The 26,775-nt window shown below is 40.1% G+C and overlaps 1 protein-coding gene and 1 long non-coding RNA gene across 2 annotated transcripts; one reads left to right on the top strand and one right to left on the bottom strand.

Moving 5' to 3' along the window:
- Positions 1-3,270: 3,270 nt before the first annotated feature.
- LOC130907601 (uncharacterized) lies at positions 3,271-9,481 on the top strand. Its single transcript, XR_009061503.1, has 3 exons — positions 3,271-3,620; positions 7,533-7,630; positions 8,173-9,481. It is a non-coding gene; the product is annotated as an uncharacterized LOC130907601 (long non-coding RNA).
- Positions 5,693-25,856, bottom strand: arl6ip4 (ADP-ribosylation factor-like 6 interacting protein 4). The gene is made up of 4 exons (XM_057822889.1): positions 25,526-25,856; positions 16,973-17,314; positions 10,612-10,799; positions 5,693-7,015 (listed from the first exon to the last, which is right to left on the bottom strand). The coding sequence occupies exons 1-4, from the start codon at positions 25,677-25,679 to the stop codon at positions 6,959-6,961; spliced, it is 741 nt and encodes a 246-aa protein (XP_057678872.1). The 5' UTR covers positions 25,680-25,856; the 3' UTR covers positions 5,693-6,958.
- Between the last annotated feature and the right edge of the window lie 919 nt (positions 25,857-26,775).

Here is a 26,775-nt window from a genome sequence, read left to right as displayed (position 1 = left end):
CTCGAAATATTACAACAATAAATTTGACAGTGATAATGTTTTGTTTTTTATAATCACAGCAAATTACATGAAACTACGAATATACCAAAATATATACAAAACAAAAACATTTTATTGTTGGATTTAGCTGCAGAATTAAATCATAACATGGGCTTTAACAAAATTTTGTATATATACTAAATATAAAAAAGTCAAAATAGAGGCTCTTTTTAATTGTTACTGTTAAGGACTAAACTATACTCACCATACAAATCTAGGACTCTGAAGCCTTCATACATTATTACAATAACAATTTCTATTTGTAATACCATTGAGAAACGTATGTTATAACAAAGTCCGTAAGGTTTAAAGTTTTTCTTTTAAATTTAACCAGCGTGAATGGTCTCTGAAGGGGTTACTGGGGGTGAGGGGAGGGGAAGACATTTAAGTATGTAAGGAAAGCAGTTTTTCAAATTTTTTTCAAAGAATTATTATTACTATATTGGTAAATGGTGTTATACTTATATAGCGCTTTTCCACCTTTCAAGGCGCTCAAAGCACTTTACACTATCCCGCCATTCACCTACTGGTGACGCAGCACCAGGAGCAACGTGGGGTTCAGTATCTTGCTCAAGGATACTTAGACGAGTTCATCAGGGAGAAGAATCGAACCCACACCCCTATTGATACACAGATAAGGGTGGAGGCAAACTAGATGATGTACATTTTTATACAGTAGATGGCAGTATGCACTAAAATTCGCGATTAATAAAAAAAACAAACGAAGAACTTTAACGCGCATGCGCAGATAGCTACCCGATCGCGACCGTCTCTCACGTGACTGCACCACGTCACTTCCTTCAAAGGCTTTACGCTTATAAACGCAAGAGATTCAGACATAAAAATTCACTATTCTTCGATATGTCTTTAGGTTGATTAATAATTTTTTATATGTCAGAATCTACCACATAAATCACTCTTGAGGCATCGTGGCTCAAGTGGGGGCGGTGCACTACGTGCATGCGCAGAACCAATCGAGGCCTGCCTAAGATTTATTCATGATTAAATAAAGTCTTAAGGTTTTCATTTTGTGTACACATGCATTGCTTGGATCAGGGTGTACCTCAAATGCCCTACCGATTTAAAAAAAATACATTTTAAATGTATTTCGATCATTGAGTCTATCACATATATGTCTATATCTCCCGTCATCGCTCGGGAGAAAATGGCGTCGATCTGGGCGTGCGCAGTAGCAACCGTCACAATCGATGCGCCCGTCACGATCGGGTAATGACAGAGACCGTTCAAGTATTACGCATGCGCACTAATTCGCAGTCCGACACGCGCTGAGCAAGAAGACCCGCGAAGCATCAAAACAAATGACACACGTCATCCGTCATTCCAGGGATATCACATTTTGCTGTTCAAAAGGAGGACACAAATAACAGACATAAATAATCCCCGTTTAGGCTTATATTCAAAGTTTTTATGGATCGATAGCATGCACGCACTGTCCGTGCATGTCACACACACATGCGGGCAGTTTGCCCCGACTCTCGGCCGTGTATGCAATGTTGAAATATTGCTCACTTGGAGCAGAGAGAAAACTGAGCATTCTCAGGCCAATCCTCAACCCTTTTTATTTTTTATGACTGTTGTCAAGCTCAGCTCTTTCCAAAAAGCCATGTTCACTGCAAGCTAGGCGCTAATAAGGCACAGCTGCAACGCGACCATAGCGTCTCTCTCGCTATTTGATGACGTAATTGCTGCATGAAATCCGATTTGGGAGAGAGGACAGTACAGACCGCCGCGACAGTCTTGAAAAATGTGGCCCAGATCGGATTTGAACCACATATGAAAGTGGCCCAGATCGGATTTGAAATGGTCCACTTCTATGTGACTTGTCCCGTTCAGACCGTCAAGTTAATGCCTGACTCGAGTCTGAAAAACACGAAAAAATCGGATTCGTGCATTAAGACCTGTAGTATGAACGTAGCCTAAGTAACGCACCACTTTTGACCAACACTGCAATTGAATATGTCATTATCATTTTAAAAATTTAAGTGACGGGTAAAAATAGATTATGACCGGATTTTTATGACCCTGTCAGTCAAAATGACAGAAAACGAAAAAGTCTAGCGCAACCTCTGGTGCAAACCTAGTGAAAAATTACAGGAAACGTTTGACCTCTGTAATTGTGAACAAAGGCTACTGTACCAAATATTGACTTAGCTTTTCTCAGGTGTTCAAATACTTATTTGTGGCAGTACAATCCAATTAAATTGTTAACAAAATCATACAGTGATTTCTTGATTTTTTTTTTAACCTCTCAGTGGACAAGCACCTACCATGAAAATTTTAAACCCGCCCATCATTTCTAAGTGGGAGAACTTGCAAAATTGCAGGGTGTTCAAATACTTATTTTCCCCAATGTAGCAGTCTCTCTCTGTATTCATTTGGCACCGATTGATCACGGGAAACTGGAGATATGATCCATTTAGTTTCATACTAGGAAATATGTTTTCTCTACTAGAGGGAACTCATGCCCTTTGGACGAACAATGCTTCATTCTGTAGATTTTTTTGTCTCTCGCCAGAATTCAGTGATATTTTTTTGTATTTCTTCGGCTTAATATGGTAATGTAATATGTTATAGTACAGTATAATAATAACAGTTCATATAGATAACTTTGTGCTGAGAAAAAAAATACCATTGGTTTAAAAAAAAAATACCATTGGTTTAAAAAAAAAAAAAAAAAAACATCTTAAGCAGTTATTCACAATGTTACTCACTACTTCTGTATTCTTTTCACCAAATACTATTTTACTTGTACTTAAGTACATTTTCTGGATGACTATTTTTACTTGAGTAATATTAATTTGAAGTAACTTCAAGTTTAAGTTACTTGAGTAAAATATTTGGCGACTCTACCCACCTCTGGTGCTATGCTATACAGTACTAGACTAATGTTCAAGGATAAAATAGCATTCCGCTGCAGACTCAGAGGAACAACATTGATTCAGCGGTGTCCTCTTCAGAACTGTATTCTGCCTCAGATGGTTCAAACATGCACGGTTGTGTTGATGAAGAAAAAGTGCTAAACAAAATAGTATCCATGCTATAGCAAGTGCAGGTAATAGCGTACTGCACGAATGCTTTTTTTAGAACGACCGTGACGTCGCATCGTAAAGCGGAAGTGGTTCATTATAGAGCCTACCCACCGACGTCATAAAACCACGTGCTCGCTGTATGGTTCCGCCCACTTGTCCGTCATTTTGTCTCTGTATTAGCATTGGTTTCAATTGATCGAGGAATTTAAAATGCATTTCATGAAAGACCCGGTGCTTTCTGATGCCGTAACTCACTGGATGTGTTGCATAAAAGGCGTTATGTGGAAAAGCTTCGTTCTATACAGTCGCCAGATCCATATTTGATGCCTAAATCGATGATTTTTGACCGGCTGCCTTCACCGTCTCTGCCTGACCCTGATATTTACAACTATCTTGTCCACACAAAATCAGCCTATTCTCACGAAAGTTTGAAAAACTTTAAGAGCTTGGAGGCTTATAAATGCTACGTTGCTGGTTGGGTGAAACAGGTCCTCGTACACGAAAATTCGGCAGGAATCTTGTGCTCGGAAGGTGAGTTACGAAATTTTCAATTCAAAATCTTTTGTTCTTGCTAACATCCACTGTCAAGTCTAATGTATTTCATGTCATTTGTCAATGGAGCTAGGGCTTTTAATGTTTATATGGTTTAGCGATAGCACTCACTACATACATACGTGTATGTTGTCGGCGATTAGCCTAGCAATGATCTTAATTGTGGTTGTCAGCCCAAAACCCTCTAAATATATATTAAATGCATCTTACCAGATATAAAATGACTACTACATAATCTGTGGTAATCGTTTGGAGCCCAGTTTTCTCATCGAATTGCAGCAGCCCATCACGCTCTCTCCTCTCCGTGTCTCTCGGAATCCGGTAGAACTTCAAGTCTCTCCGTCTATCTTCTCTGTTATTGCAACCGACCGCCACACACGCCTTCACCATTTTGATTATTAATGTTAACGAGCAGAAAAACACGTCGTAAATAGGAGGAATGTACGTAGCCGTAACAGGTCAACACAATGTGTTGCCGGACAAGTGGGCGGCACCAGTCAGGAGAGCGGAGTTGTGACGTCACGTGGGTAGGGTCTATAGACACGCCCTCGCATACAAACCATTATATTTCTGATAGTTTTCTCTGGTAATCTTTCAAAAACGAACATTCCGAGTAAGCACTGCTGATATGGAACATGTAGAAAAGACTCTAGACATTACGACATATGAAGGATGTTTTCTTCATACGTTTCCCGAACCCAAAAACTCGGAAGAAAAAATGTGAAGAATGGATCAACTTGCGTGGACGTTTAACGCCAGCAAGGTGAAGCCATTCACATTTCATATGCAGTAAACATTTAGTTGGGTTGGCATGGTCCTTCAGAGGACAAAGAGGTAAGCCAATTTGATATTTCTTACTTATTTTTTAGCGTGGCGTTTTGCCGTGCTGCTTCTGTCTGACAATGAATGACCTGAAAATAATTAAAATGGTATCTGACTGCCACTATTACCTTTTCTGTTGTAAAGAAGAAAAAAAAAAAAAAAAAAAACTTTAGTAAGGGGGAAGTGTAAATAAATTATAGAATTAAGATTTGTGATTATTGAAAAATTTTAAAATGTTCGTTGGCTGTCAACGAGTAGCATTTGCTACATGAAAATAGCAATGCAAATTGCCCAAAAGAACGGTCAGAGGTGTAAGACAACCAGAGGATATAATATATAAGATAGACAGGGCATATGCTGGTAAAGGATAGACAGGAACGTCATTGTCAGTGGCGCAAGAAAAAGGTGTCGATAAAAAAGCTAAGGCCTTAGGTCGGCTCGTTTCTTTTTTCCTTCTTTTTCAGCCCGCAACACTCAAGCCATCTCTTTAACTGAACTTTTGTATGTTCTTCCACATCTTTACTAGTGAATTTGGCACCAGGGACATCATTTTCAGACAGAATTGGTAGGTTTAGCTCTGTAAACATCCTTCGTACACTATTTCCATTCAGTTCCTATTGGGGACAAACGTGAGCTTGTCCCCTCCTTAGCAACAGTAGCTAACATCATGAATATTAACGCACAGAAGTGACATGTAACGTGCGGTACGCCATTGGATTGACAGTCTACGCTAGGGACGAGTGCGGTTTCAGCAGTCATCGGACACGCACAGTCTCAGAACTTTTCAAATGGAACCAAGGATAGAAAAACAGAGTTCTTAAAAGATAAATGTTAGTATGAGTTATAATAATTTGATATAAAAACCCTTCTTAATGTTTTCGTTTTAATAAAATTTGTAAAATTAGTTTAACTAGTAGGTCACCATTGTTGTTGACGACGCAATGCACTCTGGGTGGCGATGTCACTGTGCTACGCTACGGACTACTCACTCTTTCATTACATAAACATGTCGTTAACGCGCGAGACACATTGTGAGCTGGCATTGCATTAAAGGAGCATTCAAGACCACAATTTTGGCAACCTTAACGAACACCACAAGGACAATGTTGGTTTTTTCTACATCGAAAGTATGTGTATTGTTTATCGGTTAGCTGCAATCAGTAACTCAAGTCCTCTGATGAAATACAAAAAACGGTCCGCAAATGGGAAGCGAGGCTTGACCACAAAGCAGACAACAATAGCAGAGGGATTGCGTACAAGGGTTTATTGAATACACACAAAAAACAGGTGATCGCGGAAAGGGAGACCGAGAAAGGGTCCGTGACAGCAGGTCGGGATAAAAAATTTTCAAAAAACGCGGTGAGAGGCAGTAAAAGCAAGGCAAAAACAAATAATGGACTCAAATACCTGGCCATGGTAGATGATTCCAAAAACCTGGGCGGCAGACAAATGGGGGCGGAAAAAAGGCAAAGATGCAACAAAGGGGTCAAGAATACAAACTGTCAAATGGCAGCAAGTCATAGTCACGGCAGGCCGCCTAGGATCGGTTATGAGACACTGCAGTATAGTTGGAGTTGGAAGGCATCCCACAGCTCTGTAACAAAACAATCTGACCAGCAGCAGAATGCGACAAAATCTAATTAAATATTATAGATTTCAATGGCAATAATAGAGCCTAAAGTCTTGAAAACTGAGGTTCCCTTTAAAGGATATAGTCTTCCATTTTTTATTCATGCACTTAGAAGGCTTATAAGATTTCGGCCAAATATCTTTCAGTGATACATCATGATGCCATGATACATGTCATGTCGACTAGATCTACATGATTTGAGCAGTATAACCCATAAATACTAGTGAAATCACATTCCTGATCTAGCAGCTTCACCACGAGCAGCCACCAGCCATGTTGTGACGCTCATGAGGGAGCTTATAATAATGTGTGGGTTAATCAATTATTACGATCAGTTTCAATGAAAACACATGTACAATCGCATTGAAATAAAGCAAAAACAAAATGATTATGACGGGTGAAGTCCAAATACTACGAGAAAAAAAGTTGCAGAATATTGTACAGTTGTAATAAGACAAAATGTCAGAAATGACAAGATTCAAGTTGTAACATTACAAGTTTAAAGTTATAATATTTTGAGAAAAAAGGTTGTACGGGAAGTAAAAAATATACAGCTGCCAATTGGACAATTGCTCTTTACGTCACACTCGCGAATCTTCTCTTGACCATCCACATGAAGCCACAGTAAAAAAAATAAAGAAAATAAAAAAAAACTTTTGGTGACATTCTTTGCCCTTCTTTTAATAACAAACTTTGACATGATTCTCAAGCAGATAGTTGCTTCCTGGTCACGTCTGCAGCTCCCACTTTTCGTCTGATTGGCCGGAACATCAGATGACCGGGGAAGAGGTCGGACAGTTGATGTTATATGAATCTGACTGCTTGCAAGGCAAGCGAAATGGGGAAAAGCAGGCAAAGCGACTTCCTATCTGTTGAGTCCTAGTGTTCTCTGGAAGGTGCTGCCGTCCCCCCTGGTGGCTTGCTGCAAAATTGCAAAGGATAAAAGCATATTTAAAAGCGCTTGCAATTCAGGGATAGATATATTTAAGAGTGAAAGATAGACGCGACCAGTCAGAGTTGTCGGCTGTAAGTAACCGAGCGCCATCTTAAAGTAACTGACAGCAAACCTAACGTAAGTGATTTTCTCCAGGCTGGTATAGACCCCAATCACGTGACGTCACAACTCCGCCCCCCTGACTGGTGCCGCCATATTGTCCGTCAGCTCATCGTGTTTACATATTACCGCTACGTACATTCCTCCTATTACTGCGTGTTTTTCTGCTTGTCTAAGGAATCACCGCCTAGTAAACAAACCCAAAAACTTTCCTGACAATCGTTAACATTGATTAATCAAAATGGTGAAGGCACGTGTGGCGGTTGGTTACAGTAACAGAGAAGATATACGGTCATCTTAGTAGTTGCTGTGTGCCCATTGTTAAAAGGGCAAATCTCGAAAGCAGCACGGTTTATCTCGGTCCATGATGTGTTTGTGTCGACAGCCGCTAGACAGCGGTGAAAACATCAATATGATGCCAACACGATCGCAGACATCAGACGGAGACTACGAAGCTCGTCGCCACGGTCGCACAGCAAGAAGGTGAGCGCAACAACAGGTGTTGTGCCGAAAAATAGCCGCCCTGCGTGAAATGTCCCCCCTGAGGGGAGCGCCCACACAGAAAGGACTTTCTTGTACTGTGAATATGTATTATTTTACTCTGCTTGAACTAATAAATGTCATATCTGTGTAATTGTCATTGGGATATGGTCGTGAAAACCTGTAGACTAATACATTTCTGTTCAAAGATGGTTATGTGGCCCAGTCCACGATTTGTTACTAAAATATTAACTAATATTTTGTGTAATTTAATTATTTTAAACTGATCTTACAGTCGTAAATCCATTACTGTAATGCGTCCATGAAAACATTTGATGCTTTCACGTCAATAAAGCCTTATAAATAAGCGCTCCCGTCAGGGGGGGACATTTCACGCGGGGCAGCAATGTTTCGGCATACACCGGCCCGTTGTCGATCAAGTTTCATTTTACAATCGTGACAACGGTGACGCTCAGCTGACCAAATGTACCTGACTCCTCATCGTGACATAAACTGGAATATGATTGGAAATTTTGTGGTCTCAGGATGAGCTCTGACGCACGGGACGGGACCGGACGGGAGGAAACATCGGTTTGGGCATCAAATATGGATCAGGCGACAGGATCGACCGAAGCTTTTCCAAATAACAGCTTTTATGCAACTCATCCAATGTGTTTACAGCGTCTGAAAGCACCGGGGCTTCAATAATTTGCAAGTGAATCCACCTTTAGAAACTACGATCAATGACAATATGGACACACAATGACGGACAATATAGCGGCACAATACAGCGATCACGTGATTGTGTGACGTTGGTGATTGGGGTCTATAAATGCACAAGGACAGCCGTTATCGCTTGTCGGCCATATTGTGCCCTTCAATAAACATGATAGTCAGTGGAGGTAGTGTGTGAAATAGCTCAAAATTGCTCAATTTTCATTTTAGCTTGGGCAGATTTCCAAGTCACTTTCTGTTAACTTCATGACATTTCTGGTCACTTCCTGTTGATTTGGGGGTGTTCAGGGGCACTTCCTGTTGATATCAGGGACTGTGCAGGTAGGAGTAATGCGAATTGTAAACTAATGGGAACGGCCGGTATCAGACCTGGGAATGCCCCAAAATGTAGACGAAGTCACCCGAAATAGACAGGAACTTACCTGTAACTACCCTGGAAGCTAAAGGAAGTACACATTGGCTCAAAGTGAAGATTAAGCATTAACTTTATCTTTGGTAATATTTCACAGACTTCATAATGGCATTGATGGGTCAGATCATTCATGCACTGCGCCTCGCATTAAAGTAGGGGGCCGGCCACATCAAGATTAGCTACTCACAAACACAAAGCGATCTAACGCCGGATTTCTGTTGAAAAAGTAGCAACGCTGTACCACATACAAACAGGAAGGATTGTCTCAGGAGTGATTTGTTCGAGGATTCAAGGTAATTATATTTTTCGTACCATGCATGCATTTTGAAACGAAAAAAAAAAAAATCAATGGCAGAAATTAGCCGCTACTGCATAGCCATCATAGTTTGCAATATTTATGTAAAATAAATGCTAACTGCACGTTTTTTTTGCTTTCAACAAAGTTATTTTACCTCCATTTCTATAAAGAATTTGGGGATTTAAGCATTTATTCACAAGAATTTTCACCAGAAAAGCTCCGTTTACATGAGGCGGTCACTAGCTACATTCACTAACAGATTAGCATTGTACTTAGACATACAGTGGGGCAAATAAGTATTTAGTCAACCACTAATTGTGCAAGTTCTCCCACTTGAAAATATTAGAGGCCTGTAATTGTCAACATGGGTAAACCTCAACCATGATACAATGTGGGGGAAAAAAAAAAAAAAAAAAAAAAAACGAAAATCACATCACACCAGGCTCGTCTGCGGTTCGCTAGAGAGCATTTGGATGATCCAGAAGAGGACTGGGAGAATGTGTTATGACCTGGACGTGTACTTTCTTCAGGGGGACACGTCTGGCAGTGCAGGATTTGAGTCCCTGGCGGCGCATTGTGTTACTCATAGTGGCCTTTGTTACTGTGGTCCCAGCTCTCTGTAGGTCATTCACTAGGTCCCCCCCCCCCCCCCGTGGTTCTGCTTTTAACCAAGAATCCAGACTGTTTTACGTCCATATCTATAAAGAATTCACGGATTTAAGCATTTATTCACATTAATTTTCAATGATAAAAGGTCTTATCAGTGATTCCACTCGGTCAGCTTTGACGGCCTCCCCAACAATGGCCCCCTATTTATCGGCCCTGGGTCCAGTCAATTCGTTATGAAGTCTTATGAATATTTCGAACCAAAAATCAACAGGAGCTGACCCGAAATAAACAGAAAGTGACCAATATGTGCTACAAAATCAACAGGAAATGACAAATGGGCAGTATACAATAGAATAAGTGAGATCATTAAGAAATGACCCAAAATTTACAGGAAATCGACCAGGAATGCCTATATGAAAACCAAGAGGAACTGAACTGAAATCAGGAAGTGACCTGGAAATAGCCCAAATCAACAGCAGGTGACAAATGAACAGGATGTGACCCAGAAATGCCAAAAATGAACAGGAAGTGAGCCAAGATCAACACGAATTGACCCAAATCCAATGGAAGTGATGTGAAATCAACAGAAAGTCACCTGGAAATGGCTCAAAATCAACAGGTAGTGACCAATAAAGAGGAAGTGACTTGGAAATGTCCTAAAATGAAGAGGAACTGATTTGAAATGTACACCTAATTATATATAATTATTTCGAAGCATGCAATTAATTTACTGCATCCCTGATGTTTACGGGCAGGCAAGCCGTTTGAGAATTTAGTCATATCAAAGTACACGTTAGCTCCATTGACTCGTTCATCGAACGGTACTGACACAACATGGCCGGCAAACCCTAATGGCCGTCCTCATTGGCTCTCAGCGCACGTAAGGCATTTTCAGTAGCTTTATAGACAGGTGATAATGTGGGGTTTGACCTTGTTAATGTCTTTGTGTTTGTCCTTGCTGACAATCTCCTCGATGATCTCGCCTTCGCCACGCACCAGCCTGGTGCGCCCCGTTTCGGGGTCCAGCACCTTGCGGATGACGCTTTGTCGGGCGTCATACTCCTCTTTGGTCAGAGGCCTCCTGGTGGCCAGCCGCGCCTTCTGCTCGTCAGTCATCACTGCAAACACACGGCCATATTCACAAAAATACATATACAGTAGAGCAGTCTCGACTCGTCAACGTCTTCGATGAGGTAAATGCGTCGACGAGCACACCCTCCTGTCGACGGTTAATGAAGGGTTACATATATGCGTGGAAAGTTGAGAATGGTGGATGGAAGCGGGGAAAGCAGCACACAGCCAAAAAAGCGCACCAGAGTGGCCAAAGCATGAACTAACAAAGGAAGGTACACTGTCTGTCCAGGCTCTGCAATTGCATACCGCGGCGGCACGTTGGCTATGAATGAACACCTGAAGTGCCGTCACCCAGTTGTAATTTTGGAAGACGACAGAAGACAACTAGCTGGCAGATCCTAAGTCCATATAACTAACTAACTAACGACATTTTTCATTGAAGTTGCTTTAAGCGTGTTGTACGAAAGAGTATCAGGGCTAATGTAGTTGAATAAGCAGCTACGTACTTTACGTATCGAAAGCATCTTGTGTTTTAGAATCCGTTTTACAAATAAGGAGGTCGTTAATAATTTGCTTCATCTACATCAAATTATAATACAAGAATTTATACTAATGTTTCTTCGTAGCTCCCAGCTAAGGTACATGTATGTAAAGTGCGTAGCGCCTCACAGCTACATTACCCCTACGTAATAATGACCTATTTCTTTCTCGTAGCAATAGTACGACTTTAATCTCATAGTCCTTTTTTATGATTTAATTATTTGACAGTAATACTCCATTGCAGCGTCGTATCAATGTGCATCCATAGTTTTTTTTTCACATGCTTTACTCCAGTGATACGTCATAGACTTCATAATTTATTGACTAGACACGGGGTGCGGGGCTGAGAAATAGGGGGCCTGCATTAATGGCGAGGCTGTTAAAGCTGACTGAGTGCATTCACATACAAAGAGCTTTTTTCGTTTAAAATTCTTGTGAATAAATGCTTGAATCCTTGAATTCTTTATAGATATGGACATAAAACAGTCTCAATTCTTGGTTAAAAGCAAATAAAATGTGCAGTTAGCATTTATTTTACGTAAATATGTCGAAGTACAATGCTAGTCTGTTAGTGAATGTAGCTAGCCGCCGCCTTATGTAAGCAGAGCTTTTCCGGTGACAATTCTTGTGAATTTAAACGATGTAAAATCCGGTTGTCAATCAGCAGACAGCTGCGTCTTGTCAACACAAGAGCCGGTAAGCTCGCTTCCTTGTTGAGTTACAATATCTATGCTTTGCCTTTTTGCACATCTAACAAATGCAAACTGTTACTTGATTGGACCAGCTGATGTCAGATTAATTTGTCTTGGAGCGGCACTTCCGTGTCCATGTTGATTTGCACGCCTCGGAGAGCGGAGAAAGGTATCTTATTTGTGTTTTAAATTGTTTGATATTTGATCTCTGTGAAATGTTATTTTGTATGAATTTTTAGTTTTCACGGTGTCATAAGGACTGAATGAAAATAAAGAACCTTGCACATCAGTTGATCTCACGTCGTCATTCCGAGGGGCTACTACAGTGTGTTTATTTGTACTTTAATAAAGAATTTAAGTGTTACAAAATGTTTTTCTGGATTAATAAGCATCAACAAGAATTTATTTGCTAGATTAGCTAAAAAAAGAAAAAAGAATAGTCAGCTAATCGTTAAAAACTGCTGACTAGTCGTTTGGGACAGCCCTAATATACAGTATAAACTTTTTTTTCGGTACTGACGTAATTTTCAGACAATGACACCTGACTAGAAGCCGCCACCCACCAAATTTGACACGAAAACGGCATTTGTTCATAGATAAGCCACACCGGACTATAAGCCACAGCTGCCCTCACAGCATTATTGGATATTTACATCACAAGTTATTAACCAGTAACACTTTATTTGACAGCAGTGTCATAAGACTGTCATAAGACCATCATAATTAAGACATGACAATGTCATGAGAATTAATGAATGCTTATGCATAGACTGCATTACCTATTGACCTGACACTTCGTCATTCTTCGCGTCACGCCTTATCATAGAGGGCCGAGCTTCATTTAGTAATAGCCGAAGACGGCACACACTCGTGTCGGGTTTAAGCTTGGATTTTGAAGAACTACGAAAGCTGAACCGCATACAAACAGGGAGGATTGTCTCAGGAGTGATTTGTCCGAGGATTTAAGGTAATCATTATATTTTTTGTACCATGCATGCATTTTGAAATGTTGTGAAAAAAATCAATGGGAGAATGGGAACCGCTACGGCATTGGCGTCATTCTTCAGCATATATACTTAAAATAGATGCGTAACAGCCCGTTTTTTTGTTGTTGTTGCTCTTTTAACAATGAATCGAGACAGTTTTACGTCCGTATCTATAAAGAATTCAGTGATTTAAGCATTTATTCACAAGAGTTTTGAACAGAAAAAGTCATTGTGACACCCTTATTGTAACAAAGAGCTAACAGACAAGCATAATTCTTCGACAGATTTAAGTAAAGTATATTCAAACTGCTTGCTTGCTTTTTTTTTTGTTTTTTGCTTTTAAGCAAAAATCGAGACTGTTTTACGTACATATCTATAAAGAATTCAGGGATTTAAGCATTTATTCACAAGAATTTCAATGTAAAACGCTTTTTGCTGTGGAGATGTGGTAAGGCGGCAGCACAGTGAATTTAAAGACGAGCCGCACATTTGCCATATTTAGGTAACATAAATACTGCCTGCAGTTTATTTTGCTTTTAACCAAGAATCGAGACTGCTTTACGTCATTATCTTTAAATAATTCATAAATATATATAATTCCAATTATTTGCACTGCCTGAACATAGGGCTATCTCATACTCATTTTATATTTGTTTATTTAGATTTATTACTTGCAAGTCACTTTTGAGATCTTATCATGGACTGCAAAGGGAAATGCTCCAAGGCATAGTCAAATATTCATTTATATGCAATATTCTATGTGCAATACTTACTCACCTCCAATATTCAAAGCATTAACTGTCAAACTGCTGCTACTTCACTTTGATTATTTGCACTGCCTGAACATAGGGCTATTTCATACACATTTTATATTTGTTTATTTAGATTTTATACTTGGTCATTTTTGAGATTTTCGTTTATATAGCACAGTAAAGGGAAACGCTCCACAATTTCATTGGACAACTGTATAATGACAATAAAGGGCTATTCTATTCTATAAAAAGTTGTGATTGTACATAGAATTATTAGTAATCTATTTATATATTATAATTGATTCTGCATGTTTTCCTCAAGTATTAAGTTTCTGATGTGAAAATTGAGTGATTTATTAGCTGTTGAAAACATGCAGTAAATAAAAGAAAAATAAGTTGGTATTTTGGGCAAAAACTTACATATTAAATATTGGTATTCATCTTGAAAGTATAGGTGATTATCTCTGCATTTGGTTTTGGTAATATTTGTGAATGTAGTGTAAAATCGGAGAATTTTATAGCCATTTAAAGTTTTGTTATACTTGTCCATCCATCCATCCATTAGCTTCCGCTTGCTCCGGGGTCGGGTCACGGGGGCAGCAGCTTTAACAGGGAAGACCAGACTTCCCTCTCCCCAGCCACTTCAACCAGCTCCTCCGGCGGGATCCCAAGGCATTCCCAGGCCAGCCTAGAGACATAGTCTCTCCAGCGTGTCCTGGGTCGTCCCCGGGGCCTCCCGCCGGTGGGACATGCCCGGAACACCTCTCCGGAGAGGCGTCCAGGAGACATCTGAACCAGATGCCCGAGCCACCTCAGCTGGCACCTGTTATACTTGTATAAAATTAATCGGGATTTTATCAGGGAACGATTTTGAATTTTTTGATGCCGCCAAAACAGGCACCTACCTTAGCCATATATGAGTCTCCATGGACTCATATATGGCATGTTTTGGTTTAAAGTCGGTAGCAGCTTTGGTTTTGAAAATATTTGAAGTTTTGGAAATAGGTCCCCTACGAACCGGCCCCGTTTCCCATGTCATGTCAATAGGTTATGAAGTCTATGGCTTATGAAAGATGTCATTTTGTGTCATCTGGCAAACTGTCTGCCAGGGACGCAGGGCTGGCAGGTGGTGTGGACTCAAATGCAGGGAAACAAAAAACGCAGCAAGGCAGGTGGCAGTGAACTCCAAAAACCACAAAGTACAACCAAAAGGACTAGGGATCAAAGAGGCAATGTTCAAACAAAACTTACTTAATAGAAGGGACGGGTACACGAGGGCTTGGACAGGACTTGACTTCAACATTGACAATGACGCAACAAGGAGTGAAAAGAAACCGGAAGCTTATATACACACACAGACAAGGGGTCTCGACACAATGAGGAACAGGTGAGCACAGGAGGATGCAGGTTGGATATACACTAGGAGCAGGAACAACAGGTGAAATCAATGGGCAATCGCAGGGACAAGTCACACTAGGAGAAAACAAGCACAATGCCTAACATTTGCCACGTTTACATGGAGCCAAATATTCCAATTACAATCGGAATATTTGTTCAAACCGAATAAATGTGTTCCATATAAACACCTCATTCGGAATGAACAGGCCCAAACCGAATGGAATTTCATTCCGTTTCACAGGGGTGGAATATTCCTTTTCCCAAACCGATTAGAAGTAAAATTATATCATGTAAACAGGGAAGCGGAATGGTGTCTGGTTGCGTTCTTTCTGCACATGCTCCGTACTGACGTGGTGACGTCACTTGGTGACGTAAGTAACGTCACTTGCAACATGGCTTCCAAGCACACGCACAGCGCACCCACACAACTTTTTAAATGAACGGCGTGTCATTCTGAAGTTTTGTTTCCACTCGAAAAGTTAAAACAGCAGCTGATCTGACAATCGATCTCAATGTTTTGCAACGTGACGCTTTGTTTTGATTAATCTGCGCATGTCAGACGGCAGTTGTCAAACGTCCTTTCGGAATAAAGGCAGTCACATGTAAACGCTGGATCGGAATAGATGAAGTGACATGTAAACAGCTGATGTGAAATTTCTATTCGGAATGATTTGAATCGGTATGAATAAAAGTCAGCATGTAAACGTGGCTACTGTCTCACTTTTGTATGGATGTAAAAGATCCAAGTTGGACATAAATGGAGTTAGTGACAAAATTTGCTAGATGAAACTTTATGACATCTGTCGTAAGCATTTATTAATGCCAATGACAGTGTCACCTCATAATTATGATGATTTTGTGACGACGCTGCCGAATAAAGTGTTAACTATTAAACCAAATAAATCAACAAATAAACCGCACTGGACAACAAGCCGCACGATTCAGAATGAGGGGAAAAAGTAGTGGCTTATAGTCCGAAAATTACGTTTCGTAAATGTTAAAAAAAAAAAAAAAAAAAAAAAAAAAAAAAAAGAGTAATAAACTTTAAACAGTTTTTTAATGACCCAATTGTCCCAAAATGAACAGAAACTGACTTGAAAGCAGCAGGAAGTGACCGGTAAGTCCCCCAAAAATCATAAGAAAGTGATGTGTAAGTGCCTCAAACCCAAAAGACAGAAACCCAAAATATACAGGAAGTGACATAAAATGCCCCAAAATCAACAGGAAGTGAGCCAAAATGTATAGGAAGTCACCTGGGAATGCCCCAGAACTATCCAAAAGTGACCTGTAAGTGCCCCAAAACCAACGGAAAGTGACCCGAAATCAACAGGAAGTCATCTGAAAATGCCCAACAAAATGGGGAACCCCGAAAGAAAAGTCTTAGGGGTCACTTTCTGTTGATTGTGGGGCACTTCCTCTACATTTGGGGATATTATTTTTCATTTTATGAAATCGACAGGAAATGATCAAAAACGTACAGGAACTGATCCAGGAAGTGGCAGGGTTGCAGCACATGAATGTTTGTTCACTCGCTGTCAACCCTCCCACTTAAAATGGATTGGACGTCAATGAATTTCAATGCATTGACTTTGATGGGAATGTCGTCTCAGGGCGGCCATGTCGGTCGGTTGTCTCATACTTCTGCCTTGAATTGAAATAATTTTATCACGAGCAGGCATACAACCCATCGCTTGCCGCGAATTGACAAATGTTCCATCACTGCCAACCCTCCTACTTTAAATGGATTAAACCTCGAGTGTGGAAATTAGTTGAGAAATACCCTAGTTATGACTTTATTTGAATGTCATTGCATTGACTTCCAACACGGCTGCCCTGACAAAGGTGTTACCTGGGCCCAGTTCGGCACCGCCGTCGTCATCGTCGCCATGCCAAATCTCTAGCGAGGAGGAAGAAGGTTTGGCCGGGAAGGTGCCGAGCGGCTGGGCCAACTTCATCAGCCTCTTCTGGATGTCCTGCTCTTTGCTCTTCTTCTTCTCTTCCTCCATCTTCTTCAGTTTCTTCTTCTTCTTCCTCAGCTTGGCCTTTTTTTTCTTCTTCTTTTTGGATTTCTTGGCTTTCTTCTTTTTCCTCCTTTCGTCACTTGAAGACGAGGAGGAAGAGGAGGAAGACGAAGATGAGGAGGAAGACGAAGAGGAGTGTCGTCTTCGCTTCTTGGTATGCGTTTTTACCCCTGAGTAAAGAGCGGGTTTTTCATTTTTCAATTCACGCAGTTCGACGTCCAAACAAAGAAAGAAAAAATAAGGAACGTTGTTACATTTGTGGATGCTGTGTGGCTAATTTAGCTAAATGAGCTACTACCTACGTTATCTTTCTTTAACTGGAAGCTACGGCGAAGTTTTAGTATAAATCCTTCAATTGATTATAACGTGATGAAAGATGGAGGATTTCCTTATTTGTGACTTCCGATTAGGTCGGCAGCTATCGATTAGTCGGAAGTAGTATCGAAGTAGTCAGTTAACCGATGAATTAGTTAGTTCGAATAATCGAGTAATCAGATAAGGAACATGAAAATTAAAATACCTGAGTTGAGCCTTGAGTATAAAAACTAAATAAAGATCTATGTACAACAAAAGAACAATGGCTAACTTACATAGCAAAAGTCCACTAGCTTAAATGCTATAAAACGCTAACGTTTTTTTTTGTTTTTGTTTTTACAATGATCTTAACAAATGGTTGTAACACATATTCCCACAAAAAAGGCTAAATATACCAATAAACTAAATTACGAATGCATTTAAAAAAAAAAATAAAAAAAACATTAGCTCAAACAAAAACTTGGCTTATGTTGGTCTTAACATGGAGCAGCTGGCCTTAGCCATGTGAAACGAGGCAGAGTAGAGGGCAGTGTATCCACCCAAATCAATAAAACTAAACGCAAAATCTTTCAAAATAAACCATTACAAGGCCACTTACAATTAAACTAATACTCGAAGCAGTAAAATTTATTTCGAATCTTTTTTTCTAATCGAAAACTCGAGTTAATCGAATCATCGTGAGCGCCTGTTCTCAGCAGCATGAGCGTCAAAGCGTGAGTGGACTCACTCATAAAGCATTTAAAGGGAACCTCAGACTTAAAGATTTGTAGGCGCTAATAAGCCACAATTGTTCTCTTTGACTAAAATATGTTATTAAAAACATAAAAATACTGCCATTGATTTAAATATCTATAATATTTAGTAAATGTTTTGACCTACGGAGGTCGCCATGATTTGTGCGCGCAATGCACATAGGGGGGTGATAACGCGGTTGGGCTGGACTGGGAGAATAGTTGTGCTCTTGCGAGGCTAGCAGTGTTGTTAACTCATTCACTCCCAGCCATTTTCACCAGAGCAAGGCCCTTCGCTCCCGGCCGTTTTTCTGGATTTTGACTGATTTTGCAAGGCCAACAGAAAATTCTGTTCTATTGCTATATGACCATGGAACCCACCAAAAGAAAGATTAGACTCTCTTCTTTCAGCAGAAAAAAAGTGAGTTCATATATTTTTCCATTCTTTTTAGAAATCAGCATTAGAAAATAGCTTAGTTTGAGCAATTTTCCAATTTCTGATGAAAAAACGGAGAAAATTAGCTTTTTGTAAACGCATATATTTCAAACATAAGTTTGACTTTAACAAAGCTATTTTTTGCATTAGTTACATTCCAAACATCTGAATGTTTTCCTTTTAAAAAATACCATGAACAACCAGACAAATAGAGCTTTTGATAGCAAAGTAACAATTTATTCACACATGACTACTGAGAGATGACGGTTTGTCGCCGAGATGAGGCCGTTGTCGCCACGTAAGCCGTGTAAACTTTTTCCTCATCGTTGGCTGTCTCACAAAGATGGATTTTTTTTGCGTTTCTGCGGGGTCTGCTCGGCGAGCCACTGCACTGGGGGGTCTCACTCGTTTTGTGCGGTCGTCCAGCGCCTGGCCTCCCAGGCGTTCTCTCGGTTGTTTTGTTCGGTCGACGCGCCGCCTGGCATCATGCCGCCAGCGCTCCGACCATGCTGCCCGTCCGTTCACTACTGTTGAATCGGGTTGCCTGGTCTTACAAAATGCGCTACTGCCAGTTTTATTGCATTAAAATGGGTTTGGAGCATTGCTCTTTGTTTCTCAGATACAGCAGAGTCTATATATGCTTCTTATTAAAAAAAAAAAAAAAAATGTTTTAAACGTAAAAGATGTATAAACGCGTTTTTGGGACAGTGAAGCATTTAAAAATAGAACGTATTTATACGTTTCTGGGAGCAAATTAGTTAATCTTACTTTAAAAAAGTAATTAATTACAGTAACAAATTACTCCTGCCAAAAAGTAATTGCGTTAGTAACTCAGTTACCTGAATGTAAGAGTAATTAGTTACTTGGCAAAGTAACTGGTGATAATTTCAATGTGTTTTTTCTCATAAATAAATAAATAACAGGTCACACAATGTGAAGTTTAAAGGGTTTTTGGGACAACTGGCCCTAGCCCAATTCTTTACCCTAAACTTAACCAGACACAAGGGTATTGCGGATATTGCGATAATTAGATAAGTAACCTTTGGTAACAATTTACAGACCACCGAAGTATAACACAATGTTTTTTGATGAGTTTACCAAAATACTGTCTCCCGTCTGCATGGACTTTGATTGTGTTGTTTTAGTGGGTGACTTTAACATTCATGTTGATAATCCTGAAGAAGGATGTGCTAGAGAGCTTTTAAATATTTTGGATACATTTGGTTTATCTCAGCATGTCACAGTTCCAACACATAACAGAGGGCACATACTGGACTTAATAATATCCAAAGGTCTTAACATCTCTGAGGTCACAGTGAATGATGTTGCTCTGTCTGATCACTACTGCATTGTTTAAAATGACCTCCCCTGTCCATCCTCTGAAAAGGGAAACAGAGGTGATTAGGAAGCGTTACATAAGTGATAAAACATGTGCGTTATTCACACAGGCCTATGCCTCATCATTAACCCCTACAATAGCTCCAGTGGAAGAACTTGTAAATAGTTTCAGTTCCAGTGTGATGACTGTAATGGACACTATTGCCCCGATTAAGACAAAAACTTTGTCAAGAAAGAAGAGGTCACCCTGGAGAAATGCCATACTAGCTATAAAACAAAAGCAAGTTTGTAGACGAGCAGAACGCAGATGGCGAAAAAACAAACTCCTAGTTTTTTATGATATCTACAAAGAGAGTCTTCGCAAAAACAACCAGGAACTGAAAAATGCTAGACAATCATATTTTTCAGAGATCATTAGTAGAAACACCAACAATACTCGCACACTATTTTCTGTTGTTGACAAACTGACAAACCCACAAGCATCAATACCTCAGGAATTGGCATCTGAGGTGTCCTGTAATAATTTTGCAGCATTCTTTACACACAAAGTACTAAAGATTAGACAGACTGCGTGCAACTCCGGATTAACAAATGTTACACTAAATGCCTCCCAAAATATCCCCCACGTCAATCTTAGACAGTTTAGCCTCTTGGACTATGCCACTTTAACAGAAATTGTGTCGAAATTAAAGCCCACAACATGCTGCCTTGACATCCTTCCTTCAAACTTTTTCAAAACTGTTTTTCATTGCATAGCCCCAGACATACTTCAGATTATAAATACTTCCCTCCAAACAGGAGAGTTTCCTCAGACTTTAAAAACTGCAGTAATAAAACCTCTCCTAAAAAAACCTAATCTGGATGCCTCAACCATTAGTAATTACAGGCCAATATCAAATCTGACATTCCTGGGGAAAATTATCGAAAGGGTTGTGTTTGAACAGATCCAGACTTTTATGATGCAAAACAATCTTTTTAACTCATTTCAGTCTGGATTTCGGCCACAACACAGCACCGAGACCGTGCTTATCAAAGTCCTAAATGATATTCGTCGGAATACCGATGCAGGCAAATCATCTGTTCTGCTACTATTGGATCTCAAGCGCCGCATTTGACACGGTTGATCACAACATACTACTCAGCAGATTGGAACAGTGGGTAGGGCTTACTGACACTATTCTTCAGTGGTTCACATCCTATTTACATGATAGGGATTTCTTTGTGTCAATTGGAAACTATCAGTCAGAACGAACCAAATTCACGTGTGGAGTCCCTCAAGGGTCAATTCTTGGACCACTCTTATTTAACATCTATATGCTTCCGTTAGCTCAGATAATGGAATAGTATGACATCTCCTGTCACGCCTATGCAGATGACACACAACTGTACATTTCTGTGTCCCCACATGATTATAGTCCCTTAGTCTCCCTGAGTAAATGCATTCATCAAATCAATGAATGGATGTGCCAGAATTTTCTCCAGTTAAATGTGGAGAAGACAGAGGTGATCATTTTTGGGCCAAAAAAGGAAAGGTCAAAGATAAGCAGCCAACTTAGCACAATGTCACTTACAGCTACAAATCAAGTCAGAAACCTTGGCGTAATTATTGACTCTTACCTAAAATTTGATAGCCATCTAAAGTCTGTCACTAAATCCGCTTATTACCACCTAAAAAATATAACCAGAATTAAGGGGCTTCTGACTCAACAAGACATGGAAAAACTTATGCATGCATTCATTTTCAGCAGATTGGACTACTGCAACGGTATATTTACAGGTCTTGATACAAAATCAGTCAGGAAGCTGCAGCTAGTACAGAATGCTGCAGCCAGAGTCCTCACAAATACAAGGAAGCTGGACCACATTACACCGGTTTTGAAATCGCTACACTGGCTTCCAGTGAGTCAAAGGATAGACTATAAAATACTACTGCTCGTCTACAAAACACTTAATGGCCTTGGACCAAAATACATGCTTGACTTGTTAGATTCCTATGAGACATCTAGACCCCTAAGGTCGTCTGGAACGGGTCTTCTGCATGTTCCAAGAACAAGAACCAAGCAGGGTGAGGCAGCATTTAGTTATTATGCTCCTCAGCTCTGGAACAAGTTACCCGAACGTCTGAAGTATGCTCAAACTGTTAGCTCCTTTAAATCAGGGCTAAAAACGCTTTTGTTTAGCACTGCATATCCATAACTGTCTATATATTTCAATCTACCTGCCTTCTATTCCTCTTGTGCTTATCTCCATTGCTGATTTCAATGATTATTAGTAGTAGTTTTTGCTTTATTTTTATTTTTGTTTTATTTTTATTTATTTATTTTTATTCTGTGATTAAATGCGATCTTTTGTCTTGGTTTTTACGTTGTGTTGATTTAAATGTGATTTTTATGGTCTTCATGTGATGTAAAGCACTTTGAATTGCCTTGTGTTGAATTGTGCTATATAAATAAATTTGCCTTGCCTTGCCTTGCCTTTGCTATGTGTGGAAGTCATTTAATGTTGTGACTCAACCACTAAAGTTGTTAAAATTGCTGCCGTTATTGCATTAGTTCCCTTCTGTCTACTTTCGACATGTGTAAGTTTTAAAACTTTCATCATATAAAGATAGATTTAAGTCAAGAGTTTGCCGATTTAGGAGCATTTTAGATAAAAAGTTACTTAGGTTTGCTAGGAAGGCTCTCTACAACAGAGCCTTCCTGAGAAGTCTACTGCTTTAAGATGGCAGCTGTTCACTAACGCATCTAGTTCTTTATACATGTTGCTAATGCTGCCATGTCTGTCATTTGCATCGAGTTCTATAAATTCGTGATATCTACAGTAGCATCATGTGGGCGTAGTTTGTAGGCTATCGGTTACAGTCAGGTATTATTGGAGCCACCGAGCATCGCGTCTGCAACTACCTTGTCTCCTCCCCATTCCTGCTTTGATCTCTCGTCTCCGTGAGTCTATCTCTCTCAGACTTTTCTCGCGTCATTCAACCAACATTGTAACGCATAGTAACGCACATCATTCATTCTCACATCAGTAACAGTAACGGCGTTGCCAAGATGAGAAAATTAATTACTCACTACTGAAAGAAATAGCGCTGTTAGTAACGCTGTTATATTCTAACACCGTTATTAACAACACTGGAGGCTAGTACGACGACTGGCATGATTTTGTCACATTCTGCTGATGTTCAGATAGTTTTGTTACAGAGCTGTGGGTGATTCTGGGTGATCCCCCCCCCCCCCAGAGCTGTGGGTGATGACTTTAAACATTTTAAGCATATTTCGAAGTGTATAGGCTATAGTTAGAGAGGTGGTTTTCCAAGTTTTTTCTTTTGATTCTTTGATGTTTTTTACTTTCCAGATTTATTTTCACACATGTAATTCAGTTCTACTAACATTTATTTTTTGTTTTAACCCTTTAGAACTCACCATATCATACCAAAATAAGTTAAGCGATGAAGTCCAGAACATACCGTGGGGCAAATAAGTATTTAGTCAACCACCAATTATGCAAGTTCTCATACTTGAAAAGATTAGAGAGGCCTGTAATTGTCAACATGGGTAAACCTCAACCATGAGAGACAGAATGTGGAGGGAAAAAATACAGAAAATCACATTGTTTGATTTTTAAAGAATTTATCTCCAAATTAGAGTGGAAAACCAGTATTTGTTCACCTACAAGCAAGCAAGATTTCTGGCTGTCAAAGAGGTCTAACTTCTTCTAACGAGGTCTAACAAGGCTCCACTCGTTACCTGTAATAATGGCACCTGGTATAAAAGACACCGGTATAAAAGACACCTGTGCACAACCGCAGTCCGTCACACTCCAAACTCCACTATGGCCAAGACCAAAGAGCTGTCGAAGAACACCAGAGACAAAATTGTAGATCTGCACCAGGCTGGGAAGACTGAATCTGCAATACGTAAAACGCTGGGTGTAAAGAAATCAACTGTGGGAGCAATTATTAGAAAATGGAAGACATACAAGACCACTGATAATCTCCCTCGATCTGGGGCTCCATTCAAGATCTCACCCCGTGGCATCAAAATGATAACAAGAACAGTGAGCAAAAATCCCACAACGACACGGGGGGACCTGGTGAATGACCTACAGAGCTGGGACCACAGTAACAAAGGCTACTATCAGTAACACAATGCGCCGCCAGGGACTAAACTCCTGCACTGCCAGACGTGTCCCCCTGCTGAAGCCAGTACACGTCCAGGCTCGTCTGCGGTTCACTAGAGAGCATTTGGATGATCCAGAAGAGGACTGGGAGAATGTGTTATGGTCAGATGAAACCAAAATAGAACTTTTTGGTAGAAATACAGGTTCTCGTGTTTGGAGGAGAAAGAATACGGAATTGAATCTGAAGAACACCATACCCACTGTGAAGCATGGGGTTGGAAACATCATGCTTTGGGGCTGTTTTTCTGCAGAGGGACCAGGACGACTGATCTGTGTAAAGGAAAGAATGAATGGGGCCATGTATCAAGAGATTTTGAGTGAAAATATCCTTCCATCAGCAAGGGCATTGAAGATATGACGTGGCTGGGTCTTTCACTATGACAATGATCGCAAACACGCAGCCACGGCAACAAAGGAGTGGCTTTGTGAGAAGCATTTCAATGTCCTGGAGTGGCCTAGCCAGTCTCCAGATCTCAACCCCATAGAAAATCTGTGGAGGGAGTTGAAAGTCCGTGTTGCCCAACGACAGCCCCAAAACATCACTGCTCTAGAGGAGATCTGCATGGAGGAATGGGCCAAAATACCAGCAACAGTGTGTGAAAAGCTTGTGAAGAGTTACAGAAAACGTTTGGCCTCCGTTATTGCCAACAAAGGGTACATAACAAAGTATTGAGATGAACTTTTGGTATTGACCAAATACTTATTTTCCACCATGATTTGCAAATAAATGGTTTAAAAATCAAACATTGTGATTTTTTGTTTTTTTTTTCCACATTCTGTCTCTCATGGTGTAGATTTACCCATGTTGACAATTACAGGCCTCTCTAATATTTCCAAGTGGGAGAACTTGCACAATTAGTGATTGACTAAATACTTATTTGCCCCACTGTATATCTGGAGTAGCTACCTTCAATCAGCTGTAGAGTTGTTATTTCTGGGATTTTTTTTTCTAAATGGGTTTCAGTTCTTTGGATGGTTTGAAAAGCACTTTAAAGTGATGTATTAGATGATGGGTTTTGATGAAAAAAGAAATTTGGTCCGAAAAACTGTACCTGCCTTAGACCCCCGTTTACGGACACATCGCAACTGCTTTTGTTTCAACCCAGCCAAAAAAGAAGGTAAGTCATTACAGTAACAGTTATTGTTCCAATTTTCTATCATTTTTATCTTAGAATCAATATTTGATGTCTAATATTTGAACTGCTTGTATATGTATTACAAGTACGAGCGCGGACTCGCGTATACTATTCGTACAAATACGTGGACTTGTACAAGTACGTCCAATTGCGTGTACCAGTGCTACAAGTACGTAATATGACGAGACGACCTTCGGTAATATTTATAGTCTGGTCGTCCAATTATTTTCTCTTCTCAGCACTCACCTGGACTTTTGTGTGCTTTTTTCTTGGATTTGCCCCGAGTTGAAGACGAAGAAGACGACGACGACGAACTCGAGGGCGACAGTCTTCGTTTCTTTATCTCTTTGTTATTTTTCTCCACTTTTCTTCTTCTTTTCGGGGATCTGCTCCGGTCCATTACAGTCCAAATCAGTTCTGGTTTCCCAACACCACAACTAAATTATTCAGTCCCCACGGGCAAATTTAAAAACAATAGTTTCTTCTATAAAAGTATAACACCACCACCACCCTGCTAGCTGGCCACCATTTTGAAAGGTGAAAGGTTGTCTCTTCTCTGAAACTCGGAATTCCCAGAACTCCAGCAGAATGCGTGGGCGTTTACTTGCGATTTCGACTATGGAAGTGGTATTTCCCAGAATTACGACATCCATTAAAGGCGGCATTAGTTAAACTACTATCGGATGTGACGTTTTCTCAGCACAAACTTTATTTTTAGTTTCATGCTTGTTTTTAGAATAGAATGGCGAGCCCTCTCTTCTTTTTGGTCATTGTACAACAACGCATCTTTATTTTGAAATTTGACCAGTGTACTTCCCAGAATTTTGACAATGATGGAGATAGTACCTTTTCTCATAGTCACCGTCTGTTTTCATTATTCCAATACACTTAATTTAACCAGTTATTCTAATAGGCCTAATATAATCAAGCAGGGAATAATCAAGCAGGGAATAGTATCTTTCCTCGTATTTACCGATCAACTGTTTGTATTACTCTAACACACCCGATATATAATAAATAGCACTTATACCATAGTTTAAGGAAAACAAGTGGAATATAGGGCATAAGAGATACATGACGCCGTCTTATCACGTTTGCACTGCCAACTCTCGCAATCAGTTCTCCCGGACAGTCCAGAACAAATGATAGGACATCCTGTCCCAACTAAAGCAACTCCGGAGAATGCCCGATATCCAACTGATAACACGACTGACAAGACTCCAAAAGACCCTTTGACGCTGAGGTGGCAAAATCCACAACCCTTGTTGCCCTGACAACAGTTACTCCCGAATCCTCCTGTCCAAACCACAGACAGACAATAATCCTAAACAACGCCCAAACACACCCTTCTTCTTGGCCACGGCCCACCACGCGAGAGCCTTCAAAAGACTGAATGTTTAACTAAGCATTGTCATTTTTTTCTCGGGAACCTTTTGTTGACTTGTGATATAGTGACCTTGGATCCTCACCTGGGTCCCTCTGTTTTGTATTACGAT

This window comes from Corythoichthys intestinalis, chromosome 19, assembly GCF_030265065.1.
Source record: "Corythoichthys intestinalis isolate RoL2023-P3 chromosome 19, ASM3026506v1, whole genome shotgun sequence".
In the NCBI taxonomy this organism is placed as follows: domain Eukaryota; kingdom Metazoa; phylum Chordata; class Actinopteri; order Syngnathiformes; family Syngnathidae; genus Corythoichthys; species Corythoichthys intestinalis.
Note: the sequence above shows the minus strand (reverse complement) of the source record. Positions and strands in the feature narration are given on the sequence as shown.

Excerpts from the sequence above, each read along its gene's own strand:
- arl6ip4 (XM_057822889.1), bottom strand. The coding sequence starts at position 25,679 with ATGGACCGGAGCAGATCCCCGAAAAGAAGAAGAAAAGTGGAGAAAAAT. Across the intron at positions 17,315-25,525 it reads AAAAGCACACAAAAGTCCAG|GGGTAAAAACGCATACCAAG; the intron begins GTGAGTGCTGAG and ends CTCTTTACTCAG. Across the intron at positions 7,016-10,611 it reads AACACAAAGACATTAACAAG|CAAGCCACCAGGGGGGACGG; the intron begins GTCAAACCCCAC and ends GCAATTTTGCAG.